This window comes from Mobula birostris, chromosome 18, assembly GCF_030028105.1.
Source record: "Mobula birostris isolate sMobBir1 chromosome 18, sMobBir1.hap1, whole genome shotgun sequence".
Classification (NCBI taxonomy): Eukaryota; Metazoa; Chordata; class Chondrichthyes; order Myliobatiformes; family Myliobatidae; genus Mobula; species Mobula birostris.
The window spans coordinates 9,602,260-9,628,938 of record NC_092387.1 but is presented as its reverse complement, the minus strand read 5'-3'; the positions used below and the strand labels follow the sequence as shown (position 1 = coordinate 9,628,938).

At 45.3% G+C, this 26,679-nt stretch overlaps 1 protein-coding gene across 2 annotated transcripts in view; it reads left to right on the top strand.

Moving 5' to 3' along the window:
• Positions 1–26,679, top strand: part of lactb (lactamase, beta) — a 73,297-nt gene that overhangs the window by 38,606 nt on the left and 8,012 nt on the right. Inside the window, exons 2-5 of one of the 2 annotated variants that reach the window (XM_072282179.1) lie at positions 5,170–5,236; positions 8,215–8,405; positions 21,063–21,312; positions 22,241–22,406. In XM_072282179.1, coding sequence (XP_072138280.1) covers positions 5,170–5,236; positions 8,215–8,405; positions 21,063–21,312; positions 22,241–22,406 — 674 coding nt within the window. Of the gene's footprint in view, positions 1–5,169; positions 5,237–8,184; positions 8,406–21,062; positions 21,313–22,240; positions 22,407–26,679 lie in introns of both variants that reach the window. The other variant, XM_072282178.1, reaches the window with a different exon arrangement.

Here is a 26,679-nt window from a genome sequence, read left to right as displayed (position 1 = left end):
TCATTCTATATGAATGTTGCTTGCTAGGCTGACCTAGTGTAACAGACACCACCCAACGTCCTAGTGTAACAGACACCACCCAACGTCCCAGTTCTTTGCATCGCCCCGGGACAACCAAACACACGGGTGCGAGTCGTTTAATTACTTCTCCTAAAGAGTCGCTTTGTTCGGGGATTAAGGGAGAGACCTTATCAGCAGACCTGGCCAAAACAATAACCTTCTCCCATCTGGTCAATACCATACTCATCTTTTCAAAATGGTTTTTTTCTCTTATCGGGGGGACCCCTAGCTTCATTGATTTCCGTGCTAACACCGACTAGGTTTGTTCCATATCAAAAGCCTGTGACTGTCTCAGTTCGCGTCGGCCATAATCAATAACATCCTTCCCCCTGGGCAGCCAGTAAACCTCTTTCATGGTTCCACCAACTGTTCCCTCCAGTACCGCAAAATGTCCACCGGGGGGTACCTTGTGGGCCAGGTTAAAAACCTCATCCCCATAACTCTTTTGCACCACCTCCCATTCCTCATCTGCGGGCACGGTACTTGGTCTCCCTTGCTTCCTTAGCACTTCCTCCTCCACACAATAGCCTACTAGTTCCCTTGTCAAGTCTGTGTCAGAGAGAGCTGTCTCTGCCAAAACCATCAGCCCCTCGTCTCGCTCCTGCATCTGCACAAATTCTTTCCTGGCTAATGCTACGTCTGTCTCAGCTCCCTCACTACCTCTTGCCTCACTACACTCCTTCTTTTCACTTTCTATCCCCTTCTCGTACAAGGCTGGCAGAAACGTCTCAGCTAAATTTACTACCGCAGTCCCGGGATGAACCTGTGAGTCCATGGGCGGGGCCTCAATGCTGGCAGGCTGACCTGTCAATCTCACTGCTGGGAACACAATTCCCCCGGCGATGTCATTACCGAGCAAGACTTCCACGCCTTTCATCAGTAATTCGGACCTCACCCCGATCGTGACTAGTCCAGAGACCAGGTTGCTTTGTAAGTGTACCTGGTGCAAAGGGACTGACTCTGTCCCTTCCCCAACACCTTTGACCTTGACCTCTCCAGTCTGGGTCTCTGAGCTAAATTCTAATACACTCTTCAGTATTAGTGACTGACACGCTCCCGTGTCTCTCCAGATCCGCACTGGAACTGGTTTTAACTCCTCCTTCACTGACACCAATCCGGCCGAGATAAACTTCTCGCGCCCTTCCTGAACTTTGGCAGACCTGTCCTTCCCTAGCGGTTCGTTTACCAGCTCGATACAGCCAGTCAAAATCGCCGTTTTTCCTTTTCCCGTCTCCTTCTTTGGGGCAAAGCACCTGGACGCAAAGTGTCCGACTTTCCTGCAATTATAACAGACGACCCCAGGAGACTTCCTACCAGACTGCTCCCGGTCTACCTTATCCTCCTCGTTAGTCCCCGGCTTACTTTCTGACTTTTCTGGCGGACTCTCCCCGCCATCGTGACTACCCTTCTGGTAGCCTTTACTCGGGGCAAACTTCATTTTATGCGTCAACGCATACTCATCCACTAACTTAGCAGTTGCGGCTAACGTGGCTGCCTCTTTCTCATCTAGGTAGGGTCTCATACCCTCAGGGACACAACCTTTAAACTGCTCAATCAGGATCAGCTGCAGCAGTCTGTCATAATCCCCCTCTACCCCCTTCGAGGCACACCAACGCTCACAATATGTCTGCATCTCACGGGCAAACTCCAAATACGTGCGGTCCCACTGCTTCCTCGCATTCCGGAACCTCTGCCGGTATGCCTCCGGGACCAACTCATAAATCCTGAGGATGGCCTCTTTCACCACCTCATACCTCTGGGCATCTTCCGTGGACAAAGCTGAGTAAGCTTCTTGGGCTTTCCCTTCCAGTACACTCTGAAGCAAAACAGCCCACTTATCCCTCGGCCAGTCCTGACTTATAGCCACTTTTTCGAAATGGAGAAGGTACCGATCCACATTGGTATCGTCAAATGGGGGAACCAGCCTAACCTCCTGGGTCGCCCGGAACCCTCCACCTTGGTTCGGCACGAGCCCCTGCTCTGCCCTTACCTTTAACTTCTCCAGCTCGAATTCCCTTTCCCTCTGTTTCTCCTCTCGCTCCAGCTGTCTCTCTCTCTCTCCTGCCTTTCTAACTCTCTCTCTTTCTCCCGCCTTTCTAACTGCTTCTCTTCGTGTTCTAACTGTCGTACCCAGAACTCGTGCTCGAGTCTCAGTTTTTCAAGCTGCACCTGTACCGCGTCTCCAGCAGGTTTTTCAATAGACACCACCCCCAGCTCGCCTTGGGGAAACACACCTTTAGATACATAGTGCTCTACGATAGCTCCGTGTATCTCCTCTCTCCTCATTGTCGACTTCCCCTTAGCAAGATTCAACCGTTTGGCCACAGCTACCAATTCCGTTTTCCTGGCATCCTCTAATGCCTCCAAGGTCGGTGCCTTTATAATTTCCTCAGCCTCCATTTCTGCTGTTTGTCTTTTCTTTCTTTCGGGAATTTTGACCCAATCAATTTACTCCGTCCCAAATTTAGCGTTCAAAATCGCGGACGAGAACCCCACTTATGTTACGTACCCCGTAACTGGGTTGCCAAACCAGCAGAAATGGATCACTCAGTTGGAGTCTGGATTACTAGAACTAAGAAAGTTTTATTAAAGAAACAAGCAACACAGTACTCTAATCAAAAAGGATAATAAATGCAACAGTTCAGCAATGGTAAACACACATGTACACAGAATTAAGATAACAGGATTAATCAAGCTCTATCGTTGTCTAGGGGTAAATGACCAATTTCAAAGTGACGCAAAGTTTAGTTCAATTTAGTTCAGTTCAGTTCGCAGTAATCGCTGCCGTGGCGATGGACAGTGGGGGGGGGGGGAGAGAGAGCAAAAACGAATGAATATTCAAGGCTTCCAGACAGACCTTCGCAGTCAGCTTTCGGGCGAGTCCTTTGTGATGTCATCTGAGGTCACCGACCGTGACCCCTCCGTTTCCAGATATGACCGTTTCCCTGCGCTGAACCTGGCACCCAGGCAAGGGTGGACACACACCAGGTTCCCGCCGATCGTGCCTTTCCACCCTGTGCGTTTATGGCTCGGTACTTCCCACCGACTTGTGAGAGATGCACTGCTTCCAGGATCTTGTTACCTTGGGTGTCGTGTGTATGTCCTGCCTTAGCGAATCTGTCCCTTTTTATCCTCCTGCTGGGGTATCGCCTGTCCATCACTTCAAGCAGTTCAGGGTTCAAAGGGGGAGCCGCTCTTCACAGCTCCCTCCTTCTGTTACTCTCTCTCCCGTCCCTTCATTACACATCTCCAAATGCTGCTCCATTGTTTTCCTTATCTCTCTCTCTCCTGAAGACAGGTAGCAGACCAACTGCTGATCACACAGGACAGCTAACATCTTAATCTATGTGTATTCTTGTCACAGTAGTCTCCAACCTGATGGCATGAACATCAATTGTTCCAACTTCTGTAGCCATTCCCCTCTGTTCCACCCCTTCCCTTATTCCGGTGACACTCTCACCCCTTCTCTTTGCTTCCTCCATGATCATAACCTTCCCATCACTTCCTTCGGGTGCCCTACCACCTTCCTTTTATTCCCATAGTCTACTGTTCTATCAGATTCTTCTTCAACCCTTTAACTCTTCTACCTATCACCTCTTAGATTCTCACATCATACCCCTTCATCTCCCCTCCCCTACCCACCTAGCTTCTTCCTCACTTGAACATACCTATCATCTGTCTGTTTGTATTCCTCCACCTTCTGTCACCTTTTTATTCTGTCTACTGTCTCCTTCCTTTCCAGGTCTGATGAAAGGTCTTGGCCTTTTCTCTGTCCATAGGTGCTGCCTGACCTGCTGAACTACTCCAGCATTTGTGTGTGTTCCTCAATATTTTCAGCATCTGCAGAATCTCTTGTGTCTAATAACATTAACTGGTGGCTTATCCCATGAAGCCTTTGTTGACCTTGCTTTAAATATGATTGAGCCCAAGATTTCTTTGGGGCTGAATTTACATCAGAATTGTTTCATTATGTTGATGAAAAGAAAATTGATCTTTCATATTCATTGATTAAGAACCCTATAAGAGGCATAGACTTGGAAGATATTCAGAGACTGTTTTCCACGGTAGGTATGTCTAATGTTGGAAGGCATAGGTTTAAAGGGGATCTGAGATGTAAATTTTACACTGTTCTGGTGCATATTTTAGGGCGTTTAATTATCATTCAACCATACATAAGTGAATACGCCAAATGAAACGGCATTCCTCTGGGGCTATGGTACAAAACACAGTACAGACAGTCATACTCAGCACAGACACACACAGCACGTATAATATAGCAGTAAACATACAAAATATATATACAGCCCAAGTCCCTGAGTCACGTGTCCTATAAATGGATGGGGCATGTGCGTTGTCGGCAAGAATAAGCAGTCCTCAGAAGTCTGCAGACAAACGCACGAATGCAAACCAGCTTGTCTTCCACCAAGCGAACACTGGAGGGCAGCACTGGTGGGAAGAGCCAGTTTCCAACCCAGCATGGATACCATTCCACCCCTCTGGCGTCTCCCCTCCTGGACTGCTGCAACAGGCAAGCCCACGACATGGGGCCTAGACCTCGCCACAACTGAGCTCCCCTGCCATCGGTCTCGCCAATAAACCATGAATGGTAAGATACTACCATTGAAGTATTTTACATTACCAATATCCAACGTGATCACAAGAAAAACATCCAAGACAATCACCTGCAGTTAGACCACACACCATCTTCATATACTGACTGCAGTGCCTCTCCATAGGAGGCAGCAGCATGGTCCGCACCAAGCCCAGCTCCACTATCAATCAACTTGCTGATGAGATAGACCCACAGTACTTGAAGTTCTTAATGTCTAGCAGTATGTTATGAGCAGTAAAAAAGACATTTAAAAAAGCCAAAAGCACATTTGGTCGTCCTGAGAGAGGCTGCTGCGTCCGAGCGCACTGCCATCTTACTGGAAAATGGAATTAGAAACAAAAGACATAATGGCAGGGGGGGGCAAGTGCCTGTTTCTAGTATACTATACAACTGTATGATTCTCTGAGTGACATAGGTTTTGCTGTTTAATGTTTAAATTATGAAGCTTTTGGTGTTTCTTCAATTAAAAAAAAAATTAAATACTTTTTCCCCTTTAGGATGAAGTGGGAGCTCCTGGGATAGTAGTTGGTGTTGCTATGGATGGAAAGGAAGTTTGGTCTGAAGGTGTGTATTGCATTCTAATTTATGATGAGGTGCACATCATTTGGTGATGAGTGAAGTGTGTTCTTTGTGAAACGTGACCTGAACTTCTGCAAAGCAAGAAGAAACCCTTCAGTCTCTGTGCGTAAAAGAAAACAACTTAACTCTGACATCCCTCCCTATACTTTAATCACTTTAAAATTATCTCCCCTAGTATTAGTGATTTCCGCTGTGGGTAATAGTCTCTGGCCATCCACACAATCGATGCTCTTAACATCTTATACTACCTCTATCAAGTTGCCTCTCATCCTCCTTCACTCCTAAGAGAAAGGCCCTAGCTTGCTTAGCCTACCCTCATAAGTCATGCTCTCTAATCCAGGCAGCATCCTGGTCAATCCTCTCTTAAGCCTCTACATGGTCCCTATATTGATGAGAGTAGGACAGTGGATGCAGATTTTAGTAAAGGTTTGACAAGATTTCACATGGTAGTCTGATTTAGAAGATTAACATTCACAGGTCCCACAGAGTTCTGGTAGATTGCATTCTCTTGAATGTACCGTGGAGGGGTGTGATTCTGGTTTGGAAGTCTGTGAGCAGTGGTGTTCTGCAGAGATCAGTGCTGGTGCCTCTGTTGCTTGTGATTATGCTCTCAGTGACCACATTATTAGGTACATTTGTACACCTGTTCATTAATGAAAACATTTAATCAGCCAATCATGTGGCAGCAACTCAATGCATAAAAGCTTGCAGAGATGGTCAAGAGCGTTGTTCAGACCAGACATCAGAATGGAGAAGAAATGTGATACAAGTGACCTTGACCATGGAATGATTGTTGGTGCCAGACAAGGCGCTTTGAGTATCTCAAAAACTGCTGATCTCTTGGAATTTTCACAGTCTCTAGTATTTACAGAGAATGGTGCAAAAAACAAGAATCATCCAGAATGCCAGTTCTGTGGGCGAGGATACCTTGTTACTGAGAGAAGTCATAGGAGAATGAACAGGCTGGTTCAAGCTGTCAGGAAGATGACTGTAACTCAAATAACCACACATTACAACAGTGGTGTGCAGAAGAGAAACTGTGAACAGAAAACTCACTAAACCTTGAAGTAGGTGGGCTACAGCAGCAGAAGACCACAACCATATTATTAGGTACAGGAGATGCCTAATAAAGTGCCCACTGAGAGTATGAGAATGATTTGTACAGAAAAGTCAGTGAACTGTAGAAGAGGTTTACTAGGACACTGCCTGGTTTAGAGTGCATGTGCTGTAAGGAAAGGTTGGACAAACTTGGGTAATACGGAGCTTTATAATACTGTGGGGTCATGTAGAGAGTTTACAACTGGTAATTTTTCCCAGGTTGAGGGAGAAACTTTGAAGGAGATGTGTGGAGGAAGTTTTGACACAAAGAGTGATCAGTGTTTGGAATGTGCTGCTGGGGTGATGGTGGGGACAAATAAGACAGGGGCATTTAAAAGGTTCTTGGATAAGCACAAGGATGTGCAGGAAATGTGGGGATATGGACATTGTCTAGACAAAGGGTTTAGTTTAGTTTAGCTAATTGATTTAGTTCATCACAACATCATGGGCTAAAGAGCTTGCTCCCATATTGGTTCTGTGTTCAAACAGAATGGAGCATCTCAGCTGGTCAGGCAGTATGTGTGGAAAGAGAAGCAGTTGACAATTCGGCTTGAAGAAACATTGTTAGAACTAAAAAAGATAGGAAAGAGAAAACGTGCTAATTCAAGCAGAAGAGAAGGTGGAGAAAGCAAAAGGAACTGGGGAAATGTGTGCATTGTGATGAACAGCCATGAATTGCTATCTCAGCTCTGTGTAATGTTTTGAAGTCTGGTTGATGCTGTATGTCTGGCTGACTGCAACATGACCAGCAGACCCGGATATACAAACGAACAAGTTCTGCAATGTACAGCACCTGGGCAAGAAATCAGATGTTATTTCATGAGCTAATGTTGGGTCTCATTATAATACTGCAGGAGGCTACAAAAAGAGGGGGTCAGAGTGGTAGTGAGGTGCCAATTAGAAACTCAGGGTCACTCCTGCAGACCGAGCACAGGCACTCTCCAAAGCAGTCATCCAGTCTGAACTTGGTTCTCCAATGTAGAGGAGGTCACCTGGAAAGACCAACTCTGGGTGGTTTTAAAAAGCTGAAAGGACAGGTGCAAATGGAAGAGTGGACCACCTCTAGAATTTCTTCCTTTTCAGAGATCAACCTGTTACACAGGCAGAGCAGCTGTCTGGTCAGTGGCTCCTTATTTCACTGTGTAATCCATCCATGGCAATTCTCACCTCTGCTGCTCAGAGTAACTTGCTTTCTTTCTCAGTCCAGGTTTCCACTCTGATCTGAAATGACAACTTTTCCACATTATGTTATGTAACCTGCTAAGTTTTTTTTTTCCATTATCTTTTTATTTTTGTTAAAAAGAGCTCTTGATATGCTTTGCAGCCGTGAAAATGTTTGAGAAGTTGCAGGGCGAATCAGGCATTGTAAAGTATCTGCTATTAAAGCTAAATATTTATGTGGCCAGTTCCTGTTAACCTTCTGTTGCTTTCCAAATTCGCGTAATTGACATTTTGACAATTTAATATTGTTAAATATCAAGGGGAGGTGATTAAGCTCATTCTTGCTGGAGGCGCTCTTTGTCTGCTGTTATGTATTAAGTACAGGTAGCCCCTGCGATACAGCTGTTCAGCTTTATCCTTACAGATTTCACAAATCACTTCCCAAAAATCTGAGACAGAAAAAAAATACACTCTCACAGCAACTGTGTGAAAATTAAGTAAAGAAATCAACATAAATTTCAATTTTTCAACTTGCATTTCTTGAAACATGCTTCATGTTATGGAAAATCATGATACAGTCCCCCCCCCCGCCCGATAATTGGGACTGCCTGTATGTTGTCAGTTTAAGCTTTGATGTTGCCAAAGTCTTTGATTTCCTGCATTTCTGAGCAAAGGTTTCACTTGCCGTTCTGGCTTGCTTCAAGGACTGGGCTATGCAGATGTGGAAAACCGAGTGCCGTGTAAGCCAGATACGGTGATGCGAATTGCCAGCATCAGCAAACCCCTGACCATGACTGCCATCGCCAAGCTGTGGGAAAATGGAAAGCTGGATTTTGATGCTCCTGTGCAGAAATATGTGCCAGAATTTCCAGAAAAGGAGTACGAAGGAGAGAAAGTAAGAATGATACTTGTTTGACAGTTTTTTGTTAATACCACCTTACACTTTATTAGTTATCTCCTGCCTTCTGTTGCTAGCCATTCCACTTAAAGGTTCGACGTATTGTGTGATCCAAGATGCTCTTCTGCACATCACTGTTGTAATGTATGGTTATTTGAGTTGTTGTCACCTCCTTGTTGGTTTAAACCATTCTGGCCATTCTCCTGACTTCTCTCATTAACTTTTTTGCCCACAGAACTGCTGTTCCCTGGGTGTTTTTCATTTATTGTACCATTCCGTGTAAATTCTTTTTTTTTTGTGTGTGCCATACTCTGTCAGAGCCTCGGCAACCACTTTTCAAGTGGTTGTCTTGGATGAGAGATTCTGTGAGTGGTCCCCCACGTCCTTCTCACAGCGCAGACTTTTTTTTTACGAGGCCAAGTTGCAAGCTCAACACTCAACATTCATCACTCCCAGCACGGATGGAAAGCAGCCCGACTGGGTTCAAACTCAGGATCCTTCGCTCCGGAGTCCAGCGCTGATGTTGCTGCGCCACCAGCCAGCCGTGTAAATTCTAGAGACTGTGAAATTCCAAGGAGATTAGCAGTTTCTGAAAAACTCAAACCTCCCCATCTGGCACCAATGATCATTCCACTGCCAAAGTCACTTAGGTCACATTTCTTTCCCATTCTAATGTTTGGTCTGAATAACAACTGACCCTTTTGACCATGTCTGCATGTTTTTATGCATTGAGCTGCTGATAAGATATTTGCATTAACAAGCAGGTATACTTAATAATGTGGCCACTGAGTGTATGTTTAGTATCAGTTTGAAAGTCATTCAGCTTCTATTTATCGCCCTAGTTTGTTTCACACGTGACATAGAAATATCGAGCACTAGGTCCACTTGGACATGTGAGGTTTGAAAGAAAGATAACTCATTTTTTTTTAGATTATGAGGACACTCAGTCCTCGTTTATTGTCTTTTAGAAATGCATGCATGCATTAAGAAATGATACAATGTTCCTCCAGAGTGATATCACAAAAAAACAAGACAAACCAAAGACTAACACTGACAAGACCACATAATTATAACATATAGTTACAGCAGTGCAGCGCAATACCATAATTTGATAAAGAGCAGACCATGGGAACAGTAAAAAAAAAGTCTCAAAGTTCCGATCGACTCCTGATAGTCCTGATAGCAGGCAGCAGAAGGGAGAAACTCTCTCTGCCATAAACCACCAGGCACCGACAGCTGTCGATGCGTGGAAGCACTCGACCACAGCCGACTCTGAGTCGTCCGAAAACTTCGAGCCTCCGAACAGCCCTTCAACACCGAGCACCATCTCTGGCGAGTGCTTCGACCCCACCCCGGCCACCGAGCAACAAGCAAAGCTGAGGACTCGGGGCCTTCCCCTCCGGAGATTCTGGATCACACAGTAACAGCGGCAGCGAGAAAGACATTTCAGAAGTTTCTCCAGATGTTCCTCCGTTCTCTCACGTCTGTCTCCATCAAATCAGGGTTGTGCACGGCACCCTACTTGACAGGTTACAGATATCATTCACTGGAGTGGCCGCACAAGCTGTGTTGCGCTACCATCTTCTCCTCCTCCTCCTTTATATTTCTTTATCTGCATATTGCATGGAATTGGAAAGATGTGCTTGGAGGGAAGTGAGGACATGAAATGTACATAGTTATTTGGTTGAGCTTCCATCACATTCACCATCATCAATAAGATGTTTGAAATTTGGAAGTCATTCCCAAATTGAAACAAAGGACTCTTAGCAAATTGCAAATCTCTTGGTTCATTCAGGGCTTTGGGTTGGGGAATATTCTGAATGATTTTGTGGGGACAAGCTTGTTCATGAGGTTAGGGCTAAATCAAGGTTGACAGGGGTTGCTGGGAGGCATGGCTGAAAGGGCAGGGAGAGTATATTATGTGCTGTATCTCTAAATAAATAAAGTTTTTGTCTATGAATATTTCAATTCTTGAGGGAAAGTCACTGACAGACTTTTAAGATTGAAATAAATGAATCCCTTGGTATCCCTCTGAGATATCCTTTGATATACTGCAGGAGAACAGGTCATTTGGCACACCACCAGTGGGCACCCATCCATATCACTGAGTGCCAAGTTGAGTAAACAAGGAACAGCCTACCCTGATGCCTTTTACATCCTTGCCTGGGACTTCAGTCAGGTTTGATTAAAGAAATCTCTGCCCAGTTGTCATCAGCATATCACCAGCAGGATCACACTTGACCACTTGTATACTATCATCAGGAATGCTTACCGTTTCACCCGTGGACTGCACTTCAGGAGATCTGATCACCTGGCTGCCCTCTTCCTACCTGCATACAGGCAGAGGCTAAAGAACAAGGTGCCAGAGTTAAGAACAACAAGAGATGGCCGCAGGAGGCAGAGGAACAACTACAGGATTGCTTTGAGTCAGTGGATTTGGCCACATTTTTAACTTTTATTTATTTATTTAGAGATACGGTGCAGAACAGACCCTTCTGGCACATTGAGCTGTGACACTCAGCACCCACTGATTTTAACCCTAGCCCAATCACAGGACAATTTACAATGACCAATTAACCTATTAACCAGTATATCTTTGGACAGTGGGAGGAAATTCACGCTCACGGGAAGAACACACAAACTTTCTTAAAGGATACCAGAGTTAAACTCCAAACTCCAAACTCCAAGCTGTAATAATGTCACACTGACTGCTATGCTCCTGTAGTGTCCTAGGAGTATATACACAGTACTGTGCAAAAGTCTTCGGCACCCTAATTAGTTCATAAATCCTATCTTAAGAATCTATCCAGAAACTTCCCTACCACTGACATGAGATACACAGTCACTTGATGTATTGAGTGCTGTGATTGGCAAACAAGGTCCTACCCTGACACCTTTCACATAAATGCCAGAAACTTCAATCAGGCTTGATTGATTGCACCGTGGATGAGTATGTACCCACAAAATCATTTCAGGATCTTTCCCAACCAGAATCTCTAGATAAACCAAGAGATCCATAACCTGCCGATGCCTAGGTTGGTGGCGTTCAAGTCTGGCAACCAAGGAAAGTGCAAAAGTCCAGATGTGACTTGGGGAAAGCCATCTCACATGCCAAGTGGCAATTCTGGACCAAACTGGGCTCACAGACGGATGCTCGACACTATGGCAGAGCTTGGATGCGATCACCTCCTACAAAAGTCAAACCAAGTGACATATGTGACAAGCTTTCACTCCCAGATGAGAGAGAACATTCCCTCCCCCCCCCCCCTCCATTGTGAGGAGTGCTGAGTCCTGGAATGGACTGACAACAGTGTAGGATTTGGGAGTCTTGCCAACCTACTGGTGGACAATGGTACGCCAGTAGACTGACTGGTCAGACAAGTGAGACTCCTGTGGAGTGAAAATGGGACACCACATTGTATCTATACTTAATGAGATAGGATTCCCCAGGAATAAGGGGAGCCAGAGGCATCCTTTCTAGCTGCTGGCAGCAGTATGGGACAATCCCACAGAAGGAGAAAGAGGTAGATAGCTGGAGACATTATATATTAGCATGGATGAGGGAAGCTGCCCAGTTAGTGCAGACTCGGGGGAAAGAATTAGAGGACAGGAGTACAGGGGTGGTCTGTTGGGCAGCAGTAGAGCTAAATGGCGACCTGCCCCGGTTAAGGTCCGAATTGTGTGGAGACACCACCGACACAAGGATGGGGGGTGGGGACATTTGGTTAGATAGTGAGGATGCGGAAGTGAGATTTGAAGAGAGGCTTGGTGTTCCCTCTCTGTGAGCCACCCCCCCACCCATGCAGCCAGGTCAGCACAGGCCAGACTGGTGGCCCTGTGATCCCAGACCTGGCAAGGGAGCCACCAGCCCGTAGCCCCTCCAGCTTTCATGGAGCAGAGGGGACTTGAGGAGGATAGCACAGTCGGTCTCACTGGGACGAACTCCGTCAGAGAGTTCCCTGCTGAGAAACTGGCGGAGCTGGAAGGCAGGTATAGACAAAAGCCAGGGGAGCCTCTGCCCACATGGTTGCTGAGGAGCTGGGAGGAGGGAAGTGGGTGGGGGAGTTGCTGTAGTGAGTTTATCTAACAGGGAGATGGGTGTTCTTGGTGGAGGGGGAGAGGTTTGGAGCTGTTATCCCACCATGCGATTCACAATACCCTGAGTGTGCCACCCATTTCCACAGAGGTGATGAATCACTATGGGGGAGAATTATAGGTCAGATATCCCTCACTCTTTGAGTGGGGTTAGAAGCCCCAGAAAGAGTGCAGCCCTTCGCCAATGGGTTCTGATCACAACGTTCTATCATTATGGCGACAACCCACGGGACGTGGGGGGGGGGCCATAGGTTAACTTTGACCATGGTGGGGTACTTATTTAAAGCAACAGTTCTCAGCAATAGGGGGTACCATAAATGACGCCATCAGATTATTGGAGGGATTGGGAAAGGTCCCTATAGTCGGGTGTGCAAGTTAGACAAGCAGCCTGGAGATGGAGGCCCCACAAGACCCGTAAGGAAATGCTTTTGGTGTTACTCAGAGCCGGGGTCCTGAGGAAGCAGGTAGATGGGGTTCTCTCTCCCACCCTCTATGCCATATGGAAGGAGCATTGCCAAAGGAACAGAGGCAAGGAGGCCATTAAGGAAGAAAGGTCATTCTACAAGCTCACGCCTGATAAGGTTTCCTTCTGTCCTCTGCAGGATTCTTCATATTCTGCTCAGGATTCCCTATATCCCTCATTTGGATGTTCTGCAAAAGGCACTGGCTGACCTTCAGTAGCAGCAGGGTTCGGGCGGTGGGTGATGTTCTCCCTTCCTATTCACGTGGGGACGGATTTCAGGGTTCCCGGTGGATATACTCAGCGGCCCTTTTCCAGCCAGAGGAATCAGAGGCCTTGCGAGCCCATTGCAGTACTTTAGCACGAGAAGGAAAATGCAGCAATGGACGGCACTGGTGGACATCGGTACCGAGCGCACCATTGTTCCGGGTAACCCTGATAGCATGCGGGGCCCTAGGGCAACCGTAGAGGAGTTAGGGAGCTCACCTCTCACCCCCAGGAGGTACTTTGCAGGTGGCCTTCGGACCAGGACAGCCCAGACACATGGCTGTCGTTGTGGCCGCCTCCCCGAGTGCATTCTTCTGAGTATGAATATGCTGATGGCTAGATCCCTGCAGACGAGTAGGGCTCCTTTTACCTTCAGAGTCGCACGGGCAAAGGTACTGGTACTGGATTTGGACAAGTGGGAGCCTTTGGTGGTCCCGCCCTCCACCAAGGTAATGAACACCAGGCAAAACAGGATCCTGGGAGGTCCCATGGAGACGGGGGAAACTGTGGTGGCCCTGTTACAGGGGGAGGTCATCTGCCTTGCAACCTCCCCCTACAATAGCCCACTGTGACCGGTGCAGAAGAGGGATGGCACATGGCATGTTATATAGACTATAGACTGCTCAATAATTAGGCACCACCCCTCACAGTGGCTGTCCTGAATATAGTCACCCTTATTAAAGGGGTAGGGGCTAAGCATTGGTCCAGGGTTGCAGACCTGGCCAATGCCTTCTTCCCCATGCCCCTGAGTTCAGAGTCACAGGACCTGACTGCTTTTGTCTGGGGTGGGGGGAGACAGTATGCCTTTTGTTGCTTCCCACACTCCCACCTGTGCCATGGTACGATTGCCTGAAATCTGTAGGGGATACAGTTAGACCCCACTGTCTCTGTATCCCACTACATAGACAATGGGCTGCTAAAGGGACCCTCACAGGAGGTAGTGAGGCAGGCCCTAGAAAAGGTGGTCACCCCTCTGTGGCAATGGGGGTTGGTCCATCAACTCCGATAAAAATACAGGGTTCCAGCCAGGCTATCCTCCAGTCCTCCAGGATCTTACCCATGCGTAAGGATGTTTTTAAATATGTCTGTTAGGGCACCAGCAATTTATGCACAGGTCTTCCATGAGCCTGAGGGATCAGCTCGCCAGGCCCCGGGGGCTTTATCCACCTAATTTTCCTCAAGCAGCTAGTACCCCCTCTTCCAGCCCATGACGTACTACTGTTTTGCCTCAGTATGCCATGTGATATGACATTTAATGCATGATAGAGAGGAGGCAATATTTGTCTATTGTGGTTATGGCCTGGAGCTTTCACCAGTGATGATGGGCGTGGATTGGTTTGGTTTCAGAATTCAAATCAGAATCAGGTTTATTGTCTTTGTCGTACAGTATATGATGTGAAAGTTTTTGCTTCTTGGCAGCAGTACAGTCCAAAGATGTAACATTTCTATAACTTACAAAATAATTATTGCAAATTAAAGGAATAATGAGTTTCTTGGAGTGAGTGACTTGTGTTTGAGAGGGTGATGCATTAGTTAATGGAAGTATCAAAGAGTCACTAATGGTCATGCTGTACTGCTTACAGTCATAGAGCAATACAGCCCAGATGCAGGCCATTCGGCCCAATGAGTCCGTGCACACCATGCTGTCCACCTAGCTAATTTCAGTTCATTGTGTTCAGCCCATTTCCCTCCAAGCCCCTCCTTCCACATACCTATCCAAATGCTTATTAAATTATGCTATAGTACCTGCTTCTTCTGGCATCTCATTCCATATGTGCCCATTTGGGCTAAGTCCTGGCGGGTCTCCCGTCATGTAGACTGAAGGTATTAAGAGATCATGTAGAGGTAAGTAGAGGAACGAATATGCAGGGAGATTGTGTACAGTCGTAAGAATAATAGGGTTACTCTAGTAATGGATTTTTAACTTTCTCGGGCGTTCAGGAAAGTTTCCTTGGGAAACTTGTATAGAGAGCCCTTCTAAGGAGAAGGCAAAGCTTGATCTATTCTTGGGTAATGGGGCGGGGTGGCTGATTGGGTGACAGTAGCTAATACTTGACCATAGTTCTGTTAGTTTTAAACTAGTTGTGGAAAAGGAAAGAGCTGGTCCACAGGTTTTTGTTCTAAATAGGGGCAAGGCATATTTTGATAATATGAGACAGGAGCTTGCAAAGGTTGATTAGAGTAGATTGTTTGCAGGCAAGTGGGAGGCTTTTAAAGGTAACATTGTGAGAGCTCAACCTCTGCACATTCTTAATAGAGTGAAGGGGAGGCTTGTGGGAGTATAGAGCCCTGGATACTGACTCTATGACTCTAAATCAAAGTCATTACCAAATCAGGGTCATGGGCTGTAGTTCCAACGAGATAACCGCAGGAATGAGATATCAATTAATTTAAGTCAAGCTAAGAAATAGTACAGGGTAGAAAATATTGGCTTGAGTTATTCACAGACATTACATAGTGGTTATAATATTGACAAGGCATAAATCAGGATATTAAAAAAGCACGTAACAACTCTACACAAAGATCAAACAAGTCAAATTCGAGTTTATTCTCATACAAGCAGGTGCAGGTGCAATAAAAAACTAACTTGCAGCAGCATCACAGAAACGTGGAATCCGATACACAACATTCACAAGAGAAACGTAAATTAGATTTTTTTTTACAAGAATACAATTAGAACAAAAAAAACAAAGTCCATTCTGTTGCAGTGATCAAAGTGGCCATAGCATTGCTAAACTTTAATGATTAGGGTTTTGACAATTGGTTCAAGAACAAATGATAACAATCAGCTTTATTAGCACAGTTTTAAATAATGTGAGATTTGTTATTTTACAATAGCAGTATAGTGTAAAAACAAAAATTATTGTAAATTAAAGTTTCAAAGTTCATTTATTATCTAAGTTTCCAGAAAGCCATGAAACCAAGAAAGAAAAGAAAGGCAGCTCGATCATCAACCCCGGATCCCACCTCCTCGCACAAAAAAACAAACAAAAACGGAACATTGACTCTCAAATTCCCCTCTCTCTACTTAAAAAAAAAACAAGATCAGGTGAAAAACACAGAATACAAAAATACCATTATGACTGGAAAAAAGTCCACAGTCCAAGTCCACATCCAAACATAGAAAACCTGGGCAACATTCTCCCTCTCTGTAGCAGAGTGATCTCACCAGTGATAGAAAGACAGTCTCCCCTCTCCTGCAGCAGACGATCTCACCAGTGATAAAAAGGCAGGTAGCCGGTGTTTCAATCTCCCTCGTCACTTTAATCAGCGAAATGGAGTCGAACATTGGCTCACAGCCTTCTCGCCACGCAGTTCCCAGGCACTGCCTCTGCCTCCCGGAATCCCCTCAGAGACTGCAGAGCCCTGAAACACCCAAACGATCTCCAAACTGCAAATCACACTCCAGACAGAAAAAAACATAAAAGACTTAAGAGAGGTGAAATATATGGTTTCATGATCTATCCAGGAGATGTCGACTGAAGGAGCATTGTACACAGGAGCCATCTTGTCTGGAATAGATCATGCAGAATAAAGGAATACAGGTTTCCCCTGCCATCCGAAGGTACAGCGTTCCTATTGAAACTGTTCGTAAGCCAAAATGTCGTAAAGCGAAGAAGCAATTACCATTTATTTACATGGGAAAATTTTGTGAGCGTTCGCAGACCCAAAAAAACCTACCAAATCATGCCAAATAACACATAAAACCTAAAATAACAGTAACATATAGTAAAAGCAGGAATGATATAAATACACAGCCTATATAAAGTAGAAATACTTTTCCACAATTATTACTGAACTGTTCTCCGTAGCAAAAATCTCACGCAAGCGCCGTCGGCAGAAAATCTCACGCAAGCGCTGTTGGCAAGAACATGGCGCAAGCGCTCTTCGGTAACCTTTAAGCTATGAAGCTGCCAAATCATACCAAATAACACGTAAAAATACACAGCCGATATAAAGTAGAAATAATGTATGTACAGTGTAGTATCACTTACCGGAATTGGGAAGACAGCGCAGAGCACACTGATGATGATGTGTTAGTCTTGAGTTGGAGTTTGGGTCATGCAGTGGCCCCCACCCTCCAGACTGCTGAGTGATACATTGCCACGAAGCATGCAGGGGTCCAGCGGTAGCTGGGAGGCACATAGCACATCTTTAAGAAAAAAAGCCAAAACAAACATGCTAATTAATTAGGTGCCACCCGGCACGTAATTGTTAGCCCAGATCAGTGCCAATTTCCGATTGCGTCATCTCTGATCTGGGCTGACAATTACGTGTCAGCGGCACCTAATTAATTAGCATGTTTATTTTGGCTTTTTTCTTAAAGATGTGCTGGGTGCATCCTGGCTACCGCTGCATTCTTCGCGGCTCAGTATCTGTCCGCGGCCCGGGGCTTGGGGTGGTAGACTCATTGTCTCTTTCTATTAGAGCAGGCAGCTCATCTTCTTTTATCTCTGCCCGCCTCGATATCGAAGGTCGAGGTTCGTTGTCTGCTGTGGCTGATGTGGAAGGCTTGCTTGACTGCTGAGCCTCGCTCATTTTTCTATCGCACAGTTCTTTGTAAGGACTCAAACCATCCTGCAAATATCCCCTAAACCGACGTACCCTTTCAAAATTAAAGTCGTACTTTATCATTACTCACTGAGTTTTGATTGTTATCCTTTTTTCTTCCAATTGCATCAGCTCTTCATCTGTCAGAACTTGGTCATGGGATGTCAAAACCTCTTCAACATCATGTGTTCGTCAGCTTCCACAAGCCAAACTCACTTAGTCCTTACTTCGTTCACCACGATCAAAATGCTTAATTATGTCTAGTTTTACCCTAAGTATAACACCCTTACGAGCTCTTTTAAGCTTTTCCGATACTTTAGAACTCATCTTGCAAACGGCTGCACACAGGCTCGTGTTTAAGCAATGCCGTTCCGAATCCAGGGGAGAGCGGCTTCTCGGGGCGCGCACTGCCTTTTATCGCGCACTGCTTTTTTTTTCGTAACAGTGAAAACACCTTCTGAAAGCGAAAACAGGGTACTAATGTAGGTCTTTCGTAACAGTGAAATTTCGTAAAGCGAACGTTTGAAAAGCGGGGGACATCTGTAATGAGGGAAGTAGCTGTAGTTCAAGGCCCGTCATCAAAGACGCCCAGGATCTCTTCTCACTGCTGCAATTGGGAAGGAGGCACAGGAGGCCTTAGGCCCCACACCGTCAGGTCAGGAACAGTTATGTTACCCTGCAGCCATCAGGTCCCTGAACCAAGGTGGATACCTTCACTCACCTCAGCACAACCTCAACACACTTTCAAGTACTCTATAAGTGATACTCTCAGTATTATTTATTTATTTTCGTATTTACAGTTTGTCTTCTTTGACACATTGGTTGTTTCATGGTCTTTGTAGTTTTTCATTAATTCCATTGTGTTTTTACCATGAATGCCTGCAAGAAATTGAATATCAGGGTAGTATATGGTATCAATATTGTCTGTGTTCTTTGAGGGTATTCGGCAAGAATTTGGAAGTGTAAATTGGGAGCAGATGTTCTCAGGGAAATTCACGGTAATATCAGGAGCAGAGAGAGAAATTACAGCCAGGGATGGCAGTGCAGCGAAGATTGGCAGCTCTGTGCTTGAGGATATGCGAGACAATCAAAGTAGGAGTAGCCATGTACCCACATAGTGGCAAATGGAATTTGAACGCTGTTCTGCTGAGTAGATGTGAGGCTTGGGCTGAAGCTGCTGAGCTCAGAACCTTCCTGGGAGGAGGTGAACAGGAGGTCACTTTAGGGAATCAAGACAAAATCAAGCAGTGTAGTGAAACAGAAAGAGAGGGAATGGGAATACAGATTTCACAGAAGTGGTTTGAGTAATGCAGGATAGCAAATTAACAGAAAATATACCTTCTGTAACTTAAAGAGGTGAGGTGCATGTCTGTTTTGTACAGAAAAGTAAATTGGTCTCAGCACCATTGCAGACATCCCACCCTGCAAAAACTCATTTCAGGGAGGTAGCACCATCAATTTGCGGGAGACTCCCGGGAGAGGTGGGATGTCTGCAATAGAGTAGCTCCTTAGCAGTTGGCCAGCTAGTTTAAATAACGTTAGCTATGCTAATGAACGAATGACACCTGTTAAACTCACCTCAACATGTCTTTTACAGTCTTAACCCACCATGGGCAATAGAAAAGTCACTGTTGTAAACAGTGCAGCGAGCAACACTGTCATTATTTTGACCCCTATTGGGCAGGGGTACACTTTAGTGTAGTCTGGGGTGATGTACGTTTTATTTTTTTTTGGAACACTCTGCCATGGCGCGCTCTCGCTCGCTCGCTCTCTCTCTCTCTCTCTCTCTCTCTCTCTCTCGTGGTCGCTCGCGCGCTCTCAAGCACTCTCGCTTTCTCGCTCGCGCGTGCTCTCTCTCTCGTGGTCGCTGTCGTGCTCTCTCTTGCTTTCTCTCGCTCGCTCTCAAAAAAACTGATTTCCGTGATATTGTATATAATTTGCGGGCATCAGGGAGCCACTATTAATTTGCGGGAGACTCCCGGAACTTCCGGGAGAGGTGAGATGTCTGCCATTGACCAGGATTCCTGGATGGCTCATTGCTTATGTCCCCTGCCTGGCAACAGAGTGCACAGTAGTCAGTGCTGCTGCTTTCCAATTCCAGCATTCGAGGTTAGCCCTGCTTCTGGTGTGGTTTGTATGGAGTTTGCATGATCTCCCTCTTGGTTCCTCTCCAAGCGGTCTGCTTTCTTCTTGGATCTCAAAGACAGGTAATTGGCTAGTGTAAATTGCCTCTAGTGTGGGCAGATGCAGGTGAATCTGGGAAGTTAATGGGAATGTAAGGAGAATAAAATGTAGGATTAGTGTAAATGGGTGTCTGACAGTAGGAGTAAACAGTGGGCAGCAGGACCTGTTTCCGAATCATATGATTCTGAGACACAGCTGCTCTTCTTCAACATCTTGAAATCTTTTGTGTATACATGGCAGAGCAGGCAAGCTCTAGTTTTAATATCATATCCAAAAGTTGTTATCTAACAGTGCAGCAGTCAGATTTCAAGTAGAGTAGGTAAACATAATGGATTGATTCAACTGATATTGGGATCTATTGAGCTATAGCTAAAACTACTAATTTGCAAGTGGCTTAACATGGAGACGCCTGGGAGTGGTTGTCGTCTAGTGCAGAGGAGGTAATTGGATCAGGTCTTGCAAATGTAGTTCCATTTATCAAAGTCAAAGTCTGTCCCGAGGCTTGTGGCCCATCAGGCTGGTGCTTACGCCGGTTTCTGTGGCGTGAAGCGACTGAGAGTACAAGACTCCCCCCCCCCCCCCAGATAGGACGCCAGTATAATTCACAGATATTTTTCACAATTTTATACTTAAATAGCAAATCTGATGACAAATTGAAATTAGAATTGACTGCAGTTTGATGTGCTGGGAAGCTGAGCTGAAAATGAGGCTCTATCACTCCTGTAGTCACAGAGTGAGAGAATAACATAAAACAAAACAGGCTTTTCAGCCCAATTTGTCCATGCTGACCATGGTGTCTACCAAGCTGGTCCCATTTACCTCCATATCGCTGTAATCAGTCCTATCCATGTTCTTAACAAAATGTCTTTTGACGGTTGTTATTGGACCTGCAACAACCACTTTCGCTGGCAGCTCATTCCATGTAAAAAGATATGATATTGAAGATACATCGTATTGACTTTACATAAGCAAGTTATAATGATATAGATATGTGTCAGCTAGATGTGGATTCAAATAGTTTGACCATCTTAATGTATTATAAATGATTTAAAATATTTTACAACCTACTAAAATCACCATTAAATCTCTCTCAATAGGTAACGATAACCGTAAGGTTGTTGGTGTCCCATCTGAGTGGCATACGACACTATGAGAAGGATGTTAAGAAAATACAGGAACAAAAGAGGAAAGACAAGGGACAGAAGCTTGTTAAAGACACTGCAGAACCAAAAGCTCGTCAGAACAAGAAGGAGTTTGAACATGAAGAATACTACATCAAAGAAAAGTTTGAGAATATTTCAAAATCACTGAAGCTCTTTGAGAATGACTCCTTGGTTTTCAAACCTGGTAAAAAAAAAATGCTAATTATGGAGCAGAATTCTAGGTTTCAGTTCAAAATGTGTTAACAGTAAAAGACTTAAGAATTACACAACACAGAAACAGACCCTTCAGCCCAACTCATCCATGCTAACAAATTGCCTACCTACGCTAGTCCTGTATTCCCCTAAACTTCTCCTGTTCCTGTGCCTGTTTAAATGTCTTTATAACGTTGTAATTGTAATTGTACTCACCTCAGCCACTTCCTTTGGCAGCTCATTCCTTATACTTACCATCCTCTGCGTGGAAAAACATGCCCCTTATTACCTATAAAAGTTGCTGGTGAACGCAGCAGGCCAGGCAGCATCGCTAGGAAGGGTCTCGGCCTGAAACGTCGACTGCACCTCTTCCTAGAGATGCTGCCTGGCCTGCTGCGTTCACCAGCAACTTTTATGTGTGTTGCTTGAATTTCCGGCATCTGCAGAATTCCTGTTGTTTGTCCCTTATTACCTCTCATCTTAGACCCATGTACTCTAGCCTTATACTCCCCTACCCTAGGAAAAGGACTGTAACCATCTACCTTATGCATGTCCCTCATGATTTCATATACCTCTGGGTCACCTTTCATCCTCGTACACGCCAAGGGAAAATGTCGCCATTAGTGTCGTCATTCCTGAAGCCCTCTAGTTACAGTAAAGTCCTTGTGAATCTTTTCTGTATATATCATCCTTAATTTGTGGATTGCAAAACGTATTCAGGGCATCAGAACTGCACTGGAAGGAAAAACGGGCACAGTCCTCCTGCCTCCACCTACCCACTCCCTGCCATCCCATAATCACCTGAAAAAAAGTTGAGATTATGAATGTTAATTTCAGCAAATTTGAATTTCTGCACAAATCTTCGTAGGCAATTGTTCTGCTACAAAGTTAATGATGTTTTTCACCTCTGTGTCTCACAGGGCATCAGTTCTTGTATTCAACACATGCTTGGACCCTTCTTGGTGCTATAGTGGAGAGGGCTTCCCAACAAAACTTCCTGCTGTTGATGGTTAAACTGTTCCGGGATCTTGATATGCTCAGAACTGTGCCAGATGAAAATGAGCCAATCATATACAAGCGAGCCAGGTAAGGTCTGCTGATGAGCTCCACCATGTTTCTGTCAACACACTCCACTTTCAAATGGATTGTGTCCTCCTTTGTTTCAGTTTCTCATAGTAGCTCCTTGTAAACAGCACTGGGAGGAGAAAGGGCCCAGAGCGCCCTCAATAATTGGGCAGAAACAAGAGAAGATGAAGATCTGAAAGGTTACTAGCACCTTAGCTGTAACACTTGAAAGAAGGGAAGTCCAAAACATTTATTACAGATGGTATGGTAGCAATAGAAGTTAGAAGTTTAAATAGTCAAGCACTGGGATGCACTGGATTGAGCTGAGATCAGCACGTTTCTGAGAGAGGGAGGTAGGCAGTCTTACAAGTGATAATATTTTGTCACTTGGGAATTTTGACAGTGATGGTTCTTAAAACCTTCTCAAACACCCTAGTGTTTGGTTGTCTAAACACTTCCTTGACAATTCATGTATGTCAGGCTTGTTCCAGCTGACACCATCACATGCAAGCACCCTCAATCTCCACCCAGCTATTAGGATTCACCTGTCGCTCATTCCAGACTCATCACCTGCAGCCTATTTAACCCTAGCTCTCATCCACACTCTGTTCACTCATTGAATTAACCAGCCTCAACCAGTTACTTATAGCTTTCACTCTCCCTGTTTAAAGTTTACCTTGTTGCCTGTTGTGTGTAGGGAGACAGAGGAAACTCTCGACCTCACCAAGCTCTCACAGGAATATTATGACTTAGCCATCACCTTCAGTAAAAGGAAAGTCAGCACCTTATTTCAGCTCAGGGCATAAGAGTTCTGAGTTCAATTCTGGTGTACTCTGTAAGAAGTTTGTACGTTCTCCCCATGATCACTCGGTTTTCCACCGGGTGCTCCATTTCCTCCCACAGTCCAAAGATAGTGGGTTAATTGGTCATTGTAACTTGTCTCGGGTTTAATCTAGGGTTAAATAGTTGGGTTGTTGGGCTGTAAGGGCCTGTTCTGCACTTTATCTCTGAATAAATAAATAAAGGGTCACCAGAACCCTGCCACCTCACAGACCACACTGCGCTCAACCTTCTCTTGGGCACCACCTCTCCCCAAGGCTGTCAGTTCTCTCTCTCTCTCTCCTCTTGAGACCCAAGCCATGAATGACTACATTGCTAAAGCATTGGAGTATGGCTTCATTCACCCATCCTAGTACCCAGTCAGTACAGGATTCTTCTTTGTCAAAAAGAAAGATACGGGTCTTAGTCCCTGCGTTGACTACTGTGGGCATTACAAAATCACCATTGAGAACTGCAACCCTCTCTCCTTGAGGGAGAGCACATTCAAAACGCTCCACAGGGTCAAGATCTTCACCAAACTGGATCTACAGAGCAGGTACAACCTGATCCATATTCACCATTGGCATGAGTGGAAGACAGTGTTTATAACACCCACTGGCCACTATGCATACTTAGTGACTCCTTTTGAATTTTCTAAGTCTAGCCATTTCCCATTAATGAGACCTTCAGAGACGTGTTACCTTGACAACATCCTCACCTTCTGCAAGAACCAGCAAGACCACATCTATCTCATTTGTTCAGTTCCTCAGCGTCTCCTCGAAAATCAACTGTACTGCAAGTTAGAAAAATTTGGGTTCTGCACTTCGGTCATTGCCTTCTTGGTTTACCCCCTTTCAACCCAAGGCATAACCATGGACCCAGGGAAAGTGCGTGCTGTCATTGAATAGCCCCGACCATGCTCCCTCAAACAGCTACACTGCTTCTTGGGCTTCTCCACCTTCTACAGTCGTTACATCAGAAGTTACAGTCAAATTGCCACTCCTCTCACTTCCCTCACCAAGTTGCCTACCTTATGGAGAACCAGGCCTGCTGCTACAGACCAAGCGTTCGAGGAGCACAAGAGCCATTTCACCACCATTCCCATTCTCCACGATCTAAATCCCTCTGGACCTTTTCTGGTAGAAGTGGACACATCTAATGTGGGCACCAGGGACATCCTCTCCCAGAGAGGACTGGATGGGAAGACGTGCCTTTGTCCCTTCTTCTCACGCAAGTTCAGCCATACACCACCGTTATGGAGCTACTTGCTATTAAATGGGCTTTGGAGGAATGGAGACCTTTGCTGATGGGAAACACTGAGACCTTCCTGATCTGGACTGACCACCAAGATCTAATATTCATACATTGACCCACTAACTCAACCCACACAGGCTCGCTGGGCTCTCATCTTTGAACAATTTCAACTTCACGATCTCCTACTATACCCTATCCTCATTATATGTGTCTTCAGACTATGCGGATTCACAGTTATGCAAGGAACCTATTTCTACCAGGGTCTCGTTATATGCGTCCAAAATTCACAGTTTTGCGAGGAGCACTGCCTTCCCGCCAATACAAGTCATGTGTGCGCACACTCCACAGTCTCACTGTTGGGACGAGAAGCACCACTTTCCCGCCAATACAAGTTAGGTGCGTGCGCTTCACAGTCTCACTGTTGGGCCGAGAAGCACCACTTTCCCGCCAATACAAGTCAGGTGCGTGCGCCTCACAATTTCACTCCTGTCATTCTCGCATTGGTTTTGGCAAGGTGTGGATGCACGATCTTAAACTTCTGTTGGTTTTATCTACGGTGCAGTGATTTTGTGCTTGAAATATTTAACTATGCCTCCTAAGCGTCTGATGTCATGTCTTGGGCCGTCAGCCGAGCAGCAGAGAACCACTTTAACACTTGAAAAAAAGTTGGAAATTATAAACAGCGTGGCATCTACTGCCGGGAACAGAATCTTGCCTTTAAAATTCTCTTGTTGCTTGACAATGCGCCAGCCCATCCTAAACATTTGGACAGCATTCATCCTAACATAACAGTGCATTTCCTGCCGCCTAACACAACATCGCTGATTCAACCACTCGACCGCTGTAATCTACATTCAAGGCGTACGTATTTTTTACTGCGAACTATCTCTCAGATGCTGCAAGCAACAGACGATTTTGAAAATCCCGGGAGTTTACCAACAGTGAGGGAATGGTGGAAGTCGGAACACAAATGGCGATGGACATGGACCCAAGTTTAGAACGGAGTCTGCTTTTCAGTCGTTCCCTGCCGTCAACCCTCCTTCCCGACAAGCAAAGTTATGCTGAAAAACAAAATGCTGCCAAGCAGACAACCGTCACCACTTTATTCAAATCGCCGTAACCTTTCTGCTGCCCGCAGCTCTAAGAGTTCTGTGAGTCTTCCTTCACTCCTTGCTGTGCTTGATATTATCCTGACGACCGCAACCATCCACCTTATCCGTGTAAAGCTGCCCGACACCACAACAACCACTCATCTCCCAGAGCGAACACACCTGCCACTGTTGGTGAGTACTGTACACCAGAGGATGTTAACTTTCCATGATTTATTACATTGAATATTACCTTAAATTGATTAAATATAATACAAATATTGTCTTGTAATTCTGCTTTTGTGTCGTATTGGTATAAAAATGTGAACAAGTTACAGGTAAAACATATTTAGGAAGCCCTCTGGAATGCATCCTTATTTTCTCCATTTAAATCATTATTCACATTATGCGATTTCACATTATGCGTCAACTTCAAGGAATGTATCCCTCGCATATAATGAGGATAGGGTGTACAGGGGCCCCCAACCTTTTTTGCACCGCGGACTGGTTTAATATTGACGGTATTCTTGCAGACCAGCCGACCGGGGGGGGGGGGGGGGGGCGGGGGGGTGTTCAAGTAGGGTTAAACTCACCTCAACATGTATTTTACAGTTAGGGCTGCCAATTTTCTCACTCCCAAATAAGGGACAAAAGTAGCAGTCAAATCCCGGGACACTTTACCCCAGGAAAGACTACCATGACCATGAAGCCTTGCGCGGGCACCTGTGTGCGCATGCGCGTACGTGCTGATTTTTTTTTTCCCCCACAAATTGGTTTTGCCTTCACCATCCTGACTATACTGTACATACATTATTTCTACTTTACATAGGCTGTGTATTTATCACATCATTCCTGCTTTTAGATAGATAGATAGACATACTTTATTGATCCCGAGGGAAATTGGGTTTCGTTACAGTTGCACCAACCAAGAATAGAGTATAAATATAGCAATATAAAACCAGAAATAATTAAATAATAATATGTAAATTATGCCAGATGGAAATAAGTCCAGGACCAGCCTGTTGGCTCAGGGTGTCTGACCCTCCAAGGGAGGAGTTGTAAAGTTTGATGGCCACAGGCAGGACTGACTTCCTATGATGCTCTGTGTTGCATCTCAGTGGAATGAGTCTCTG